At 34.7% G+C, this 17,095-nt stretch overlaps 1 protein-coding gene across 5 annotated transcripts in view; it reads left to right on the forward strand.

Moving 5' to 3' along the window:
- Positions 1–17,095, forward strand: part of LOC150099675 (perilipin-2-like) — a 144,943-nt gene that overhangs the window by 60,185 nt on the left and 67,663 nt on the right. For all 5 annotated transcript variants that reach the window (XM_090403669.1, XM_090403670.1, XM_090403667.1 and 2 more), the window contains exon 5: positions 16,092–16,236. In XM_090403669.1, the coding sequence (XP_090259795.1) occupies positions 16,092–16,236 (145 nt within the window). The remainder of the gene's footprint in view (positions 1–16,091; positions 16,237–17,095) is intronic.

Raw genomic sequence — 17,095 nt, forward strand, 5'->3', positions numbered from 1 at the left:
CTGAATATCGCCACTTGAGATCACCATATCTGGCTGCCCTCACTTAGTTTAGCCTGTGGGTCGACACAGTTTACCGGGATGTAGCTGCTATCAGTTTACAGTAGCTTCTTGGAGCCATAAGTGAGGGTGTCCAGTGAGAACCAATCCATCTGAACCACAGTTATGTGCAACTGTCCAAGTGGGGAGGTACTATCTCTCCTCGACACCCCATTAGTTGTTATACTGGATATTATGTTCTCAATGTATTTACTTTTTAGTAACTGGTATTGTTACTAGAAAAATGTATACATATTAAAAGTACACTGTTCTGCCTTTATTTATGTATATGTCATGGTACCTTTTTTATATGCTACATCCTCAATATTTCTTCATTGAAATTATTACATGGCATTTCGATGGGGTCCAGTGACTCACTGCGAGGTCCATACTATTATGAATACAATGACCACACTCTAACTGCAAATTCCAGTAGTAATCCCTTGTTCTCTCTCTCTCTCTCTTATCTGATCATGTATTGAAATTTTTTTTTTTTTTTAGCATCTACTTTTATAAAAAAAAAAAAAAAAAAAAAACCTTCAGTAACTTCTGTTTCTTCCCATTTTTTCCATCTATTAGTTAAACTTTATAACTCTGAAACCTTTAGTTTATCTTCATGGGAAGCACTACAAACCAGTCAAGCCTCTAAATTCTCTCTATTGGTTCCACAACTTCAAGAAACTGCCTTAATCCATCATTACCCATAAATCCCTAGCTTCAAATTCTTGCAGTGCAGTTTCATCTGTGCAATACACAATTTGTAGTTTTTCATCCTGAAATGTAACGTTGAATTGACAGTCATTTTCCTTTGCCCAAACTACCACTCTATTTTAGGTTATCCTTATTAACTGTTGCTCTTCCCAGTTTAGTATCATTGGCCAATGACACACACACACACACACACACACACACACACAGAGAGAGTAGGTATACTGTGGATACTAGGATTTTTTTGTATGTTTTCTGACTAATTATTATTACTGTTACTACTAATAATAATCAGACTAATTATTTGATTTAAAAATATGCTGAGCTTACATGAAGTAATCCCCTGATAACAAGAATTTATGGGGTCTCTAAAGTCCCTCAGTGGCAAGCCCTTGCATAAGCAGGGCTTGTTGCTGAAATCTATTGATTCAAGATATTCTTAAACTTCACATCTATCCAAATATCCAGAAAGCCTGCTAAACCTCCATGTCGGCAAAACAACCTGTTTTATAAAGAACACAATACATTTCATAGAACGCACCAAAGACATTACAATAGATCCTGTCGATCTACTTGCACTTCATAGAACGCACCAAAGACATTACAATAGATCCTGTTGATCTACTTGCAAGTCTTGACATCACTCGTCTGTTCATCAATGTACTAAAAACAGAAACCATAAGCTACTACAAGACCTACCTCTTTCCACAGGACATTTTAAATCTCTTAAAACATTTCATCAATAGCACTTTCTTCAAATTCTTAAAAGAATATTTTGAACAGAAGGAAAGATTAGCAATAGGTTCTTGCCTTTCTCCCTTGTTAGTAAATCTGTTCATGGATGGGTTTGAAGAAAAAGCCATTCGGTACCAGGAACACCACCTAAAGTTTGGCTTATGTGTGTGTGTCAATGATGTTTTCATCATTTCACCTGGCTCTATTACCCAACTGGAAAAATTCTTTGCATACTTTTTTTTAATAACATTTACCTTCAGATTAAATTCTCTGTTGAACTAAAGGTCTTGACCATTTATAGACACTTTTTGAAGCATCCAAACAGAACACACTCAATTTTTCAGTATATAGGAAGCCAACAAACACTGGACATTACTTGCACTTCATATCCCATCACCACCTGGTTCAGAAAATAGGTATTATTTGTATCCTACATGATTGAGCTTATAGAATCTCTGCCAATATAAATAAAAGAAACCAAGAGTTTCTTATTGCTATCTGGGTAAAAGAGGCAGTAGCACAGTAATGCAGCATAGAGATGATTAAAAAAAAGTTTTTAGTTGGTGTTAATTCAGGAGTGCATCTCTTGAGCACAATTGGTGGGATACTGTTAGAATTAAAAGCCTGTTCAGTATTCAGGTTATTCAAAATTCTTCTGATACCTTTCTTGGAGATGATTACAGGAAGTTGATAGTGTTTTAAGTAAAGTTGTGGGCAGTTTGCCTTTGTATGAAAAGTATGCTATCAGGAAGTCAGCTTTTTCTAGTGATTTGCATTACTGCTATCTAGGTAAAAGAGGCAGTAGCACAGATGAGCAGAAAATTTTCCTAGCAGCATTTTCAAAAGCCCAGAAGATATGGCTTGCTGTTGTGCAGGAGTAGTTTATATTTAGCCCCTTTCAAAGTGGGACTTGCTACAACACTGTTGGTAGTTAATGGTAAACATTGGTAACTAAGACTTCTTAGCTTTTATCCTGCATCACTTTTAATGGTACCTCTTGGAATCATATTTTGCTTTGTCCAATTCCATTGTTGTGCATTTCAGTTGCTGGTAATTTCTCTCCTCTCCTCACATTGCAGAGTTTTAGGTATTACACAGTCCAACACAATTTTTGCTGACTTTTATATGAGACTTGTTTTTTACTAATTTGGGTGCGCTGATTTCAAATATCAAACCATTTTTCTCTATCACGTCAGGTTTTTCCTCTATGGCATTTTCTTTTTACTAATTTTTAAGTTTTTGATAGTTTTAAGGAGGCAGTACTATTTAGAGGATCAAAAAAATCGATTTTTTAATATTATTTTCTTTAAGTATGTACTTTTAAAAATCTGTTCCTAACTTTTTATCAAGAAATTCGAAAAATTCCCGAAGATATAGTCTATTATTCAAAGCGGTGCGCAGATCAGAATCTGAGCGCTCAACGCTCTCACTTGTTAGTAAACAAATAAATGCATAAGAAGCTGCAATGGCACGTACTGGTGCTTTGAATGCAAGAGAGGCCGATAATTAGATACATAACTACTTAACAATATTCATTAAAAATTACAAGAATATTTATAAAAAAATAACAATTTTACTTGCACATGCGTTTCAGGGAATAAATTTTTGGTTATTGCAATTTCTGCTGTGTGTTCTGTTTTGGCAATCCCTTTGAATACTCCAACAGTAGTCGGCCATCATGTGAGAATCCCATCTTCCTTGGTACCGATCTTCCATAGTTTTTAAGTCTTAATGAAATCTTTCGCCTTGTTCATCGCTTACAGCACCGAAATTCTCGGGAAATCTATCAAGATGACTGTATAGGAAATGAAGCTTTATGCTCATGTTGCAACCTAGGCGCTGGAAATTTTCAAGCATTGTTTCCACTAGATCTTAATTGCACGCTTTTTTGTTTCCAAGAAAATTATTTGCAACCATTGTAAATGAAGTCCAGGTCTCTTTCTCAATTTCATTCATAGAGTTGATGAAATTTGGGTCTCTCATTAAAGTTTTAATTTGCGGTCCATCAAATACACCGGCTTTAATTTTTTCATAACTAAGTCATGGAAATTTTTCACATATGTATTGGAAACAGTCACCTTGTAAATCTAAAGCTTTAACATACTGCTTCATAAGACCTAGTTTGATGTGTAGAGGTGGAAAAATGATTTTTTTCTCTGTCGATTAAAGGTTGATTTATAACATTCTGTTCTCCAACATTTAAGGATATTCTAAGAGGCCAATGTTTCTGACTCCAATGTTGGTTTCTAGCTCGACTATCCCAGAAGCATAGAAAACACGGAAACTTTGTATATCCTCTTTGAAAGCCAAGTAAAAAGTTCACCATTTTAAGATCCACACAGATGATCCAGTTATGGTCTGTATATTTTAATAACTTCAGAACCTTTTTAATGTCCTCATATGTTTCCTTTAAGTGGACTGAATAGCCAATAGGAATTGAGCCATATACATTCCCATTGTGTAGTATGACACACTTGAGACGTCTGCTTGAATTGTCAATAAATAAACGCCACTCATTTGGATGATATTGTACAACACTCATTTCAATTAGTAAACCTGACACATTGTTACAGTAAACAAACCCACACTCGTGTTTAAAATATTGTACAAGATTGCTTTCCCTGCTACGATAAAAAGTTATCTTTGTATCTTGCTCCAGTAAGTTTTTTTTCATTTAATCTTGAAGCTAACAATTCCGATGATTCCTTTGATAGGCCCAAATCTCTTACTAAGTCATTCAATTCCGCTTGAGTAAAACGTTGCGGTCCAGAACTAGAAATTAAATTTTCATTGCCTAAATCAACATCTGGGTTTTGCTCCTCAAGAACATCTGGCATATCCTGATCATGCTCGTTCTCAAGTAAAGGAAGTTCTTTATAAATTGGCACAGCTATTTCATTGGAATGAACAACTGGCCGAATTGCTGAGTCGAGATTTGGATACACAATTTTTTCTTATTCTTCTTATTATAACCAGAAGTCTGAACTAAACAAAAATAGCAATCATCTACGTGATTTTTCGGTTCACGCCAAATCATTGGAATGCCAAAAGCTAATTTTTGGCGTTTTCCCTTGCTCCACTGTCGTAAATTTTCTACTCATGACTTACACACTTTATTTGGAGCCCATGACTTGTCCTGATCTGCAATTTTTACGTCAAAGTATGCAAAGTACACTTTCTTAACGAAATCAGTGATATTTGTCCTTTGACTGGGAACAGTAAAGCTGCCACAAATGTAGCAGAAGGAATCTACACTATTGACACAATTTCGAGTAGTAGACATGATGTATTTTCTTCACTGCCGACTAACATGCAATTAACAAGACAAAAAAAACCAGAGACTTTATTGAAACGTTATAAGCACTCATCATACTTTCACGATCGATTAACGATTGACTGATTTCGATCATTCTTTGTCCGCTATGACGCATATAGCATTCATTTGTTTTAGGTAGTTGTCATCGCCTAAATTTATTAGGTCGGTTATCAGCCTCTCTTACATTCAAAGCGCCAGTACGTGCCGTTGCAGGTTCTTACGCATTTATTCGTTTACTAACTAGCGAGAGTGGTGAGCGCTCAGATTCTGATCTGCGCACCGCTTTGAATAATAGGCTATATCTTAGGGAATTTTTAGAATTTCTTGATAAAAAGTTATGAACAGATATTTTTAAAAGTACATACTTTCAGAAAATAATATTAAAAACATCGATTTTTTTGATCCTCTAAATAATACTGCCTCCTTAAAACTACCAAAAACTTACAAATTAGCAAAAAGAAAATGCCATAGAGGAAAAACCTGACGTGATAGAGAAAAATGGGTGTGATATTTGAAATCAGCGCACCCAAATTAGTAAAAAAACAAGTGTCAGATCATAATCAGCAGAAAAAAAAATTTTTTTTGTTGGCCAGTGTTATTAGTTCAGCATCTTAGATAGTAGCATTTTAACCTTTTTGTATATATTTTTCACACACATTTAATGTGTATATATAAGGATTATAGTAGACTTTTATTTTTTTGTATTCAGCAGTATCAAAAAAAGTAATGTTTTTGATCCCCATTTTCAATTTTGTTTGTATTAACAGAAATTTAAATCTATTTCACATCATGAATGTTAAACTTTAAAATACGGATGAAAGGATGAATTTCTTTTTGTGTTTTTAAAACTGTTATAAACTATATAAAGAAAACAAGAAATCATACATTTTAACTTGCATAAAAATGCTTGATGCTATTCAGAAGTCAGTTTGGCTAATTAATGACTCTCTCACTGTTTTGCAGATGGTATCTGCATTGTCTCTTATAGCGATATTTCCATTGCACTAGTTCGTCTAAACTGGTATCTATCATGTCTCCTATTTTTGCTAAGCTCACTGTAACACAAGCACTGGTTCCTCAACATCCTCATCAGTTTCCTGATATGTACCCCAAGCTACTATGACTGAATTGCATGGTTAAGTTTACATTCTTGTTAATCTACTCAACAATTTTCCTCTAAATTGGTCCCATACATGTCAGCACAACAGTATTGTTGAATTGAACATTTCGTGCTTCTAAGGCACTTCTAACTGAATCAGTCTAGACCTTTGTCTTCTTATGGATCTCTTTGATGCCATCTTGTCATCAAACACCTGTTTTGTTAACTTTCCTTACCCATTCTTTAAGTGGCCATACCACCTTTGATTAGCTCTGCTCACACATTCTTGAATGCTAACAGTGTCAAGTACCTTTATGTACATCTTCATTTTTAATTATTCTGCCATTGCTACCATCTGTTCACTTTCCTAATATTTCTGAAAACTCTCATATCTGTGGTCTCCAGTCTTTGATCAAGTGTCTTTATTTGTAACCCATTTCTCAAATCCATAACTTTAAAATTGGTTTAGACACTGTCTTGTATACTGCTGGTTTTGTGTTTTGGCTAATTTAATTCATATTCCATATAAATTTATTCAGCTGGCTACCCACCATACCAGCTTTGCTTATTCTGTTATTGTACTAAAAACTATGCTTAAAAACCTGAAATATTTTACTTGTTCTATCCATTGAGAATAGCTGAAATTTTTTTCAGTTTTGGTCTTTCTATTGTTGATTTTCATGCCAAATTTGTTACAGCTGTCATGGAATTTAGAGAATCCTGGAGATTTTGCACTGGATATGTTTAAGAGTACATAATCTGCATAAAACAAAGATCTAAGTTTGATATATTATTGCTATTAGTAGTAGTAGTAGCATTATTATATATCTTGGATATATATGCGAGGGTGTGCAGAAAAGTTGTGATAATCACCATGAAGGAATTGAGGTAGAACCATGTTACTTACACATTATTCTACATATTCCCCATGAAGTGTTATACACTTGTCACAACACTGCTGCTTAAAGGTCAAAGCTGTATAACTGAGAGGAGACCTTCACATAGCCGTTAAAGGAATGCGGAGAACCGACCAGGGCTTCTGACCTAATGTCCAATCCTTACCTTCTCGTGGTGCACCCTGTTGGGTATCTACTTTGATATTCAACGAACGAGGATGGGCTGGCAATTTGGGATTTAGCCAACAAAATTGTATTCTTATTGGTTAAACCAAAATAAAAAAATGACGATACAACATGACAAAATTTCATGCTGGCTGGGGCGTCGCCCGGTTAAACAAGGCCCCCGTTGTTTTCGCCAAGTAACCAGGGCGAACAGCGAAAAGTCAGCTACTGGAACAAATCTGAAAACAAACCCCAACTCAACATCACCAGAGTTAAAGATCGGTACTATCAACGTAAGAAGCCTGAATGGCAAAGAAATGGAGCTAGCTGAGGAATTAGAAAAGTACCAGATCAACATAATAGGGGTGACTGAAACAAAAAAGACCAAAACTGGTGAGATCTTTCTGAGCAATAAATACAAAATGTTATATTCAGGCAATGACAATCAAGGAAAAGAAGGAGTAGCCATAGTATTCAATACAAAATACGAGGCTAATCTTCTTGAATGGCAGTCAGTCTCAAGTAGAGTAATGTGGGCAAATATGAGAATGGGGAACAGGACAATGAAACTTATTTGTGCCTATGGTCCCACAGAAGGTTCTACTAAGGTAGAAGTGGAGGAATTTTTTGACGCTTTAGAAAAAGCAACTGACACAATGAAAAAGGAAAAGTTGGTCCTTGTAGGGGATCTAAATAGCAGAGTAGGAAATGATTGTGAGACATACAAAAATATTTTGGGAAAATTTGGAGAAAAGAGCAAAGCTAATAATAATGGCAAATATCTGTTGGATTTCTGCTCAGGACACGGATTGGTTATTACTAACACCATGTTCTAACATAAAAATGTGCACAAATTCACATGGAGAAAAGAGGCTAGGAATAAGAAAAGTCTCATTGACTATGTTATTGTTGATAGTGATGTTTTCTCCCTGGTGCAGGACACCAGAGTGTACAGAGGATTTGAAATTAGAAGTGATCACTATTTAGTCTTGAGCAGGATAAAATTGAATTTCATATTGAAAAGAATAACATGTAAGAAAGTTTTAAAGCGAATAAAAGTTGAGCAGCTCTCATATGTGAACTGCAGACTAAAATACACAAAGATTATTAAAGAAAAAATGAAAGAGTTTGAGAACAGGAATCAAACCTTGGAGATTCAGTGGCAAACTCTGAAGAAAACATTGATTGATTCTGCCAGAGAGATATGTGGTGAGGTTATCTGTAAGGATAAAAAAATCAGAACTCCCTGGTGGACACAGGAAGTTAAAGAGGCAGTGAAGGAAAATGAAGAAAGCATATCAAAAGTTCCTGGCAAATAAGTCAGCTTTTACTCTTACAGAATACAGAGACAAATGTAAGAAAGCTAAACAGTGTGTAAAACTAGCTAAACAAAAGTCATGGGAGGACTTTGGCAAGAATATAGAAAATAAATATCAAGAAGGTGGCAAAATATTCTGGAGGTTGTTGAAGAAGCTTAGGAATGGAGGAAAGAGTGCTGTAAAAGGAGTTAGAGATGATAAAGGTGACATGAAAACAGGAGAAAAAGATATCCTTGAAGTATGGAGTAATTACTTTGAAAAACTGCTAAATGAAACAAGCAGTGATGACAGCACAGTGATAAAAAAGCACTGACCAGGCATGCAGTCAGGAATACATATCCATACTTGAAGTAGAAAAAGTCATCAAAGGCTTGAAATGTGGAAAGGCAGTAGGAGTAGATGATATTCGACCAGAAATGCTGAAGTATGGTGGTATAAAAGTCTTACAGTGGCTGCACTGCATAGTTCAGAAAGCCTGGACAGAGGGACGAATTCCCGATGATTGGAGTAGAGCTCTCATAGTACCCATATATAAAAAGGGAAATACAACTGAATGCGAGAATTACAGAGGTATTTCCCTACTGAGTGTTCCTGGCAAAATCTATGCAAGTATACTTGAGAAACGGTTGAGAAGAATTGTGGAAGAAAAGCTTGGTGAAGAACAAGCTGGATTCAGGTCAAACAGAGGCTGTCAGGATCAGATCTTCACTTAACGACAAATAGTCGAGAAAGCATGGGAATATAACAAAGATCTGTATTTAAGTTTTGTCGATTTGGAAAAGGCATATGATAAGGTGCCAAGAGAGAAGCTATTCAAGACGCTACAGTTATATGGTGTCAATGGGGCATTATATCAAGCAATACTTAGTCTTTATTTGAGTTGTAAGTCAGCAGTTAGAATTCAAGGAAGTACAGGAAGATGGCTTAATGTTAAATCTGGTGTGAGACAAGGATGTACATTATCCCCTCTGTTATTCATTATCTATATGGATCACATTATGAAGGAAAGTGGTATTAAACCTGATATCAAAATTGGAGATGTTAATGTCAGCTCTTTGCTTTATGCGGATGATGTTATACTTCTAAATAAATCCGCTACAAGTCTGCAAGATTCTCTGACTAAATTGAATAGCTGTTGTAATAGATATGGTATGAAGGTCAGCAATAAAAAGACAAAGACAATGAAAATAGGCAGAATCATTGAAAATGTCAACTGTGTTGTGAATGGAGAACCTGTGGACCAAGTAAAACATTTCAGCTACTTAGGCACAATTTTTACTGAAGATGGTAAATTAAATATAGAAATGGAGAACAGAATCAGCAAAGCTGGTATGGTGGGAAGTCAATTGAATAAATTCATATGGAATAAGAGAGAAATTAGTCGGAACACTAAATTAGCTGTATACAAGACAGTGTTCAAACCAGTTTTAACTTATGGATCTGAGAGCTGGGTCAGAAGTAAAACACTTGACCAAAGACTAGAGACCGCAGATATGCGAGTCCTGAGAAAGATTATAGGCATGAACAGATGGCATCAATGGCAATATCATCTTTAAAATGAGGATATTAGGAAAGAACTTGACATTGTCAGCATCCAGGAATGCGTTAGCAGAGCTAATCTCAGGTGGTATGGTCACTTAAATAGAATGGGAGAGGAAAGATTAGCAAAACAAGTGTTCTCTGCCAGGTTGGCAGGAAAACGACCGAGATCAAGACCAAGATATAGATGGATTGATACAGTACAATGTGCCTTAGACAATAGAAATATAAGATCTGATAATGTTGGAGTCTTGACAAGTAACAGACTGATTTGGAGGAAAATTGTAGATAGGAAGTTAGTAATGATGTAATTTTTTCATGTAGTACTGTCATATCCTGTACACCCCTTGAGGGTACATGGCAGGAATTTGATGATGATGATGACACCACTGCTGCATCATTTGCAATCCTCTAAGAAAAAAGTCTTTCCCTTATTGCACAAACCGGTCCTCAGCTGTAGATAAGACTCCATCTGTGGTAAATTTTGTTCCTTTCAAGTTTTTCTTTAAATTTGGGAATATAGTTGGATGGAGCCAGGTCTGATGAATAGGATGGGTGAGGCATACCTTGAAAGCACAAGTTGTGTATTGTCTGTTGGGTTTTGTGAGCAGGTGCATTGTCCTACAAAAGCAACATGCCTCTGTTCAGTTTCCTGTGGCATTTTTCCTTCAGTACCTTCTTCAGAACTGTTGAATAAACTGCTGCTATAACAGTTTCATCTTTTTCTTTTAAATACTTGGTAAGGATTATATCATCCATATCAAAAAAGATGATTGCAAGAATCTTCTCTGCTGACTTTTGGGTTCAGAACTTTTTGGCTGTGGAGAACTTTTGTGTCTCCACTCCATTGACTGTTGTTTGGTCTCTGGGTCATAGTGATGAAGCCATGTTTCATACAGTTACAATATGAACCAAAACATTTATACCTGATTTCTCAAAATGATCAAAAATATCTTGAAATGACAGCACATGCTCTCTCTTTTGGTCAGCATTCAAACATTTGAGGACCCATTTCACTGAGAGCTTCTGCATGTCCAGATGTTGGTGGATAATGATCTTAACTCATTCCCTGGATATCCCCAGAGTATTTGCAATGTTTTTGGCTGAGATTTGTATATCGTCAAGGATCATGGCTTGCGCTGCATTGATGTTTTCAGGTGTGATTGCTGTGGAAGGTCTTCCTTTTTAGCGACACTTGTGACTTTATGATCAAGAATTATAGACACGTAAACACAAGATTATTTTAATATTTGCCAAATATTTCAGTCTGAAAATAACAGGCTATCTTTAGTGGCTACATAGGAACAGATTTTAACAAGGTGGAATACCAACAATTTATCATTCAAACGTAGAACGAGCCACGTGTTGTTTCATTGCTAAGTATTAAAGAGAGGAAAAATTTCATCAGAGTGATGATTAAACTATAGGTATTAATTTACAATTTCATGTAATAATCTTAATTTATAAGTAACATTAGGTCTAATGTAGGAATTACAAGTCTCAATTTAAAAAAAAACTATTGTGTTATACTGATTAAATGTTCCCATATTGTTGATAAGGAAATAGTCATTTCGATTCAAGTTAGGGCATTGAAGTAAGGCCTCAGCACTTTCTTTAAATAGGCGTTCAAATTTATAGTGACATCTGTGTAGAAGGAGAGTCTTGGACCAGAGGATGTTGTGGCTTGTCCCTATCCCGTGCTGAGCCAATCCAGACCTTATCGAATTTGTTGTGATGAATGTATGATTGATGTTTTTGAATTCTTTTTTCTATAGATCATCCTGTTTGTCCAAAGTAAGACAGATTGCAGTTACAAGGAACTTGATACGTACACACACCAGACAGAGACATAGTTGAGCATTTATCTTTAGAAGAGGGGAAATAGGTAGATAATTTGTTAATAAGTGGTTGTTAAATCATATTTCTTCAGAATTCTTGAAATTAGTTTCAGAATCAATGAAATCCCGTATATTTCCGGGATTTCAATAATGGAAGTTATTGAATCTTTGTTGTTCTGGATTGGATTGTAGGAATCAAAGATGTTGTGTACTTTTTTCAGAGAAGCCATTTAATTTCATGTGATGTTTGTTAGTTGAAAGTTCTTTCTGTAATTCATGAGAAGTTGAACAATTAGTTCTAGCTCGTCGGATTAAACATTTTATGATTCCTGTTTTTTGATAAGGATGATGAGCAGATTGTTTGAGAATATAACGTCCAGTGAAAGTGGGGTTTCTGTAAACTGTTGTTGTTAGAATACCTGAAGATGAACGGATGAGGAGGATGTCTAAAAAGGATAACTTGTTGTATTTTTCAATCTCGATGGTAAACTTAATATGAGGATGTAACAAATTGATTCTTGCTAAAAAGGAAGGTAATGAATCTCTGTTATGAGGCCACACTGAAAATATGTCATCTATATATCTTACTCAAAAGGATAGTTGAGGGAATATAGATGAAAGCAGGACATCTTCTAGATGTTCCAAATAAAAGTTGGCTAAAACAGTTGAAAGTGGACTTCCTATGGCTGTTCCTTCAACTTGGTTGTAGAATTTGTTTTGACATAAGAAATATCCAGAATGCATCATGAAATCAAATAATTTTATAATGTCTTGTGGGAAGATGTCAGCAAGTAATTGTAAAGTCTCTTTGTATATACATCTCTATATACATTAGTATATAGAGATGTAGAATCTCTATATATTAATGTATATAGAGATTCTACATCGAAGCTCACCATAAGATCAGTAGGTTATAATGAGAAATTTTTTAATTTATTTAGGAAATCAGAAGAGTTTTTCAAAAAAAGAGCATGATTCTAGACAAATCAAGCCTTTCCAAGTTCCAGATAATTGGGTCGTCAACGTGTCCGGTTGCCCTTTAACAAGTAGCGAAACACTCATCCTCTCAAAATGACATGATTTTGCTATAGTCCCTAAAAAAAAAAAAAAAATTCCATATCTAGATTTCCTTGTTAACATTGAATGGAACCTTAGTCATCTCTCCGGTGAAATGGCTAATTCTCTCTGCCTAGAAATTGCTTCTACGCTGCTTAAATCCAAGCTTCCTCCTTCCAACATATCTGCTTCTGAAAAGAAAGTGCTACATTCCTTAAGAAGCAACAGTCACCTTGTAATCACTAAAGCAGACAAAGGAAAAGTGACAGTAATTATGGATTCTTCAAACTATAGAAGAAAAATTTGTCTGATGTATGATCCAACGCTACCACTTATTCTAGCAGAAGACTTCACTCCCAAAACCTGGTGAGGTACAGGACAGTGTCTACGAATGTCAAATGTGAAATTTTTTTTTAAAGACAGGTATAATATACTTTGTAACCCTGCAATTGAACTTTCTACAATTTGCTTTATAGTTGTAGACATTCCCATAATGCTTTTCATTCAAAATTGAACTGGCAAGAGAACCCATGCCTAAATCTCATGGAAATGGGCATTGGTAGAAACACAAGTCCAGTTTCTTGCTGGGGAAACAAACAAAAAAAAATCCTGAGTACAGTATTCTAAATGTTGCATGTCCATATTACCTCATCCTGTTTGAATTGTTACATCATTTCAGATGACTCCTTGAACTTACTCAAAAACTTAACAAATCTTCTGAATATGGCTTGTCATATAACATTGTATCGATCATGTGACGATCAGTGTTTCTATTTTATGGTCATTTTTTGATTTTGCAATATCTTCTCTCCTATATTGGACAAATGATAACACTTGAAGACTGATGGAACCATTGTCTGGAAAGTTGTGCAGAATCAGATCCAGCACAGTATATGCAAGTTATTACTGTGATTCTGTGTATATCACTCAATAAGTCTGAGGTGCTTCAAGGAAACATGTAAAGTCCAGTCTGTGCAATTTGAATTGCAGTGAAAATAATGGAATAGTTTTAAGCATATTATTGCAAGACTGAATGTGAACTTTAAAAAAAAATTTCACATTTGACATTCGTAGACACTGTATGATCACTCCTGTACCTCACCAGGTTTTGGGAGTGAAGTCTTCTGCTAGAATAAGTGGTAGTGTTGGATCGTACATCCTGGCTTTGAATCTGCCATTTTGTTGGAACGTTATTCTTATTTAAATTATCTGTTTTTTTTTCGTATTTAATTGTTGGTTGATTACTGATCCAAATATAGAGAAATTTTATTATATTGCGCCACCCTATATTCAGATTAGTCTAAGTGAAATAGAGGAATCAACCTTCAACTACATTTATATAATCTTCTTTTACAGGCCGAGGTTACTAATATCATATAAGGCTTCTGCAAGGTTCTAATAAATTTTATGAGTGGTGCAATGAAGAAAAATCAGGCAAACAACAAATTGAATTCAATAAAATAAACATTTAATACAGGGTTATAAAACATGTACATTTAAGCATAATTTTCTAAGCAAGATAATCTAATTGAACAATATTCAAAATATCTCTGAGACACTAGCAGCCACTCGGTTTGGTTTAAAGATTAAAGTTAAAATTTACAGATCTTATTCTTCAACGTTTAAATACTATTATCACAATTTGTCTCTATTCAATGAGATAATTCAAATCTTTTATACATCAACTTGTTCATATACTCATAACAAACATAATACATTAGGCATCAAACATTCAGCTGTCAATTCTATATTCTTCCGAATAATTGAAAATGGTTCACACAGTTCAATGTTCCAGAATTTTATAGTAATTATTCTTAAAGTAGAATTCTCTAATTCACTCTTAGTCAGCAAACACTTAATTTAATTATGAGGCAGTTATCATTTCAAGGGGGAAACACTTTAAAGCGCCATACTTCGGCTATTTTTAGTAGAACGCCACAGTTAATGTTAAGATACATCAGGTGGAGCTAACTTTTATTTCTTCACGCTGAAATATAAAAAAGGACTGCTCTTACCGGGTTACACCTTTTACACATTGGATTCACTATAGGCACACTTAAAACTGTAGTTAACTATTACTTTGAAGTAACACTATTCAAAAGAAATCTTTGCTATAATAATGGAATTTATAGACACTGAGTTATACAAGTCTTGACGCACTCGTTTTTAGTAATCTACTAATTCCTTATTTTCTTCTATGTATTAACTTCGGTTCTGTACTATTCTTCCACAAACCACTTGGAATTTGTCATAATATTAGAATTCCGTAGAAATATTCTGAATTGCCTATTAATTCCCGGTCCTTTCGTAGTCTATTTACGGCATATATCAACTCCCCCTTCTGTTACACACAACTGGTCTCTCTGCTGTCCCCAAAGCTTCTTTTTTACTTACTTTCGTTTTCCAATCAACTACCTTTTTTCCTCCTGCCAAAATCTGGTTCTAACCAGTTCAGCTTACATCCTACTGGCCTCTTTCCATATACGTAGCCATTCACGTTCTAAGCATGCGCTAACTAAAAACAACTCAGTTCTCCGACTGTAACCAGTCAAATCACATCAGCAGAATTCCACACATTTACATTCTCTTTCAGAAATAACAAATAAAAAAAATAATCCGTAGTTCACATAAAATACATTTAAATATGATAAATACAAATTCTTATAATATATATGCACAGCTTCTTATAATATTAACACAGGAATAAATAAAATAAATTGAATGACATTTTAACACAGAGTCCTTTCATTACTAATACATATCCCAAAATTATATAAATAAACAATAATAAACAAACTCAAAGTAATTATATGAATAATAATTTATAAGCAAGAGACTAACAACAAATGATATTTACAAGTCTTGCTTAAGTTATGGCAGATTATGTTAAATGTGAATGAAGTATTATAATTCCCAAATATCTTCATTCACAATTTAACAGTAGGGTCACAGATCCCCTTTCCATGCCGAGTTTGTAGGACCACAAACATCTGTTCCCATGGTGAGATTCGAAGCCACAGCCTCTTGACTGGATAGCAGACACACTAACCGGTTGGTCAACAGGCTAGCAATAATATGAAGTATGCAGAGTAATATTGCAAACATTTAAACACCAGTTTTGAGATTTGTTCATGTTATTCATGAACACTAATAATAATATATCTAGTTGCTTGCTTTTTATTATAATTGTTTCTAACTCTCAGAAAGTAAACCTTGGCATCAATGAAACAGGTTGATGTATATATTTTATATTCCAATAAAATAGTATAGTATAGTAGAAATACTGGACATCTTGTCATAATCATTTGTAAATATTTAAGTATTTGTTAGTTATACTCTACTAATTTTATATCAGATATTGCTTTTCAACTCTACTCTATTTAGGTGAAAGCTGTAACAAATTATGGACTTCAGAAAGCTTCAGACTTGGTCCCGGTAGCAACCAAAGCTGTTACATCCACAGTTAATGGCGCTCTTACAACAACAGAGGACTATGTAAACCACTGTCTTCCACCCACACAAGAGGAAAGTAAGTTATCAATTATTTTATTTCAACTTTCCACCAGGAAACCTTGGATGATTCAAAGTTATTTGAGGGAATAAATAAAATTTTCTGCTATGACAAGTGTAAATTACCTGAAATTCTCAACCTTGAATATGAATGGAAGGAAGGGCAAGCAATCGTAATGTCAGGATCAAGAGCAGAGTGACCAAAATGGTTGTAGGTCTGTGGAATGCAAAGTTTAGTTAACATGAAGATAAGAGGATATATGATAGAAACTTAAGTTACTAAAAGATTCTGTAAGATTGAGAAAAAAATTTCCATACATAAGGAGTAAGGAGAGAATAAGGGTCACTCCTGGAAGTTGTGTAAGAGTGTGGTTGGGAGTGTAAGAATAATTTTTTTTTACTTGGAGAGTAGTGAATGACTGAAAATGGATTGCAAGAGGTGGCTAGTGCCTTGACTGTGAATGAGTTCAAGGATGTATGATAGGTATTATGTGAATAATGATTAATGTGGATCTAATCTAAAGCTATTCTTTTTGAATAGCCAAAATTTTTGGCAATAAATGTGCTCTTCTTCCAAAATTAGCAGTGGAAATAACTTCTAAATTCAAATGTCAATTATATATTCGAATTACACTTGGCCTGTTTCCAGTTCTTAGTATCTAGGATAGCAGTCATTTAGATTACGCTGTTAAGAAATTATTGGATAGTATGAAAGCTAAACTCCATCTTAAGAACCTTTTATCTATGTGTACTTTTTACACATGATTAAAAATTGCTGAATATGTTAATATATACCAAGCATATATACTAGGAATTTTTAGCATGCATCTGGTGTATATGTTATGAATTCTAAACTTATATCACATGCCACATTATTT

Source organism: Typopeltis vanoorti, chromosome 14 (assembly GCF_054136105.1).
Source record: "Typopeltis vanoorti isolate ZY-2024b chromosome 14, IOZ_Tvanoo_1.0, whole genome shotgun sequence".
Classification (NCBI taxonomy): domain Eukaryota; kingdom Metazoa; phylum Arthropoda; class Arachnida; order Uropygi; family Thelyphonidae; genus Typopeltis; species Typopeltis vanoorti.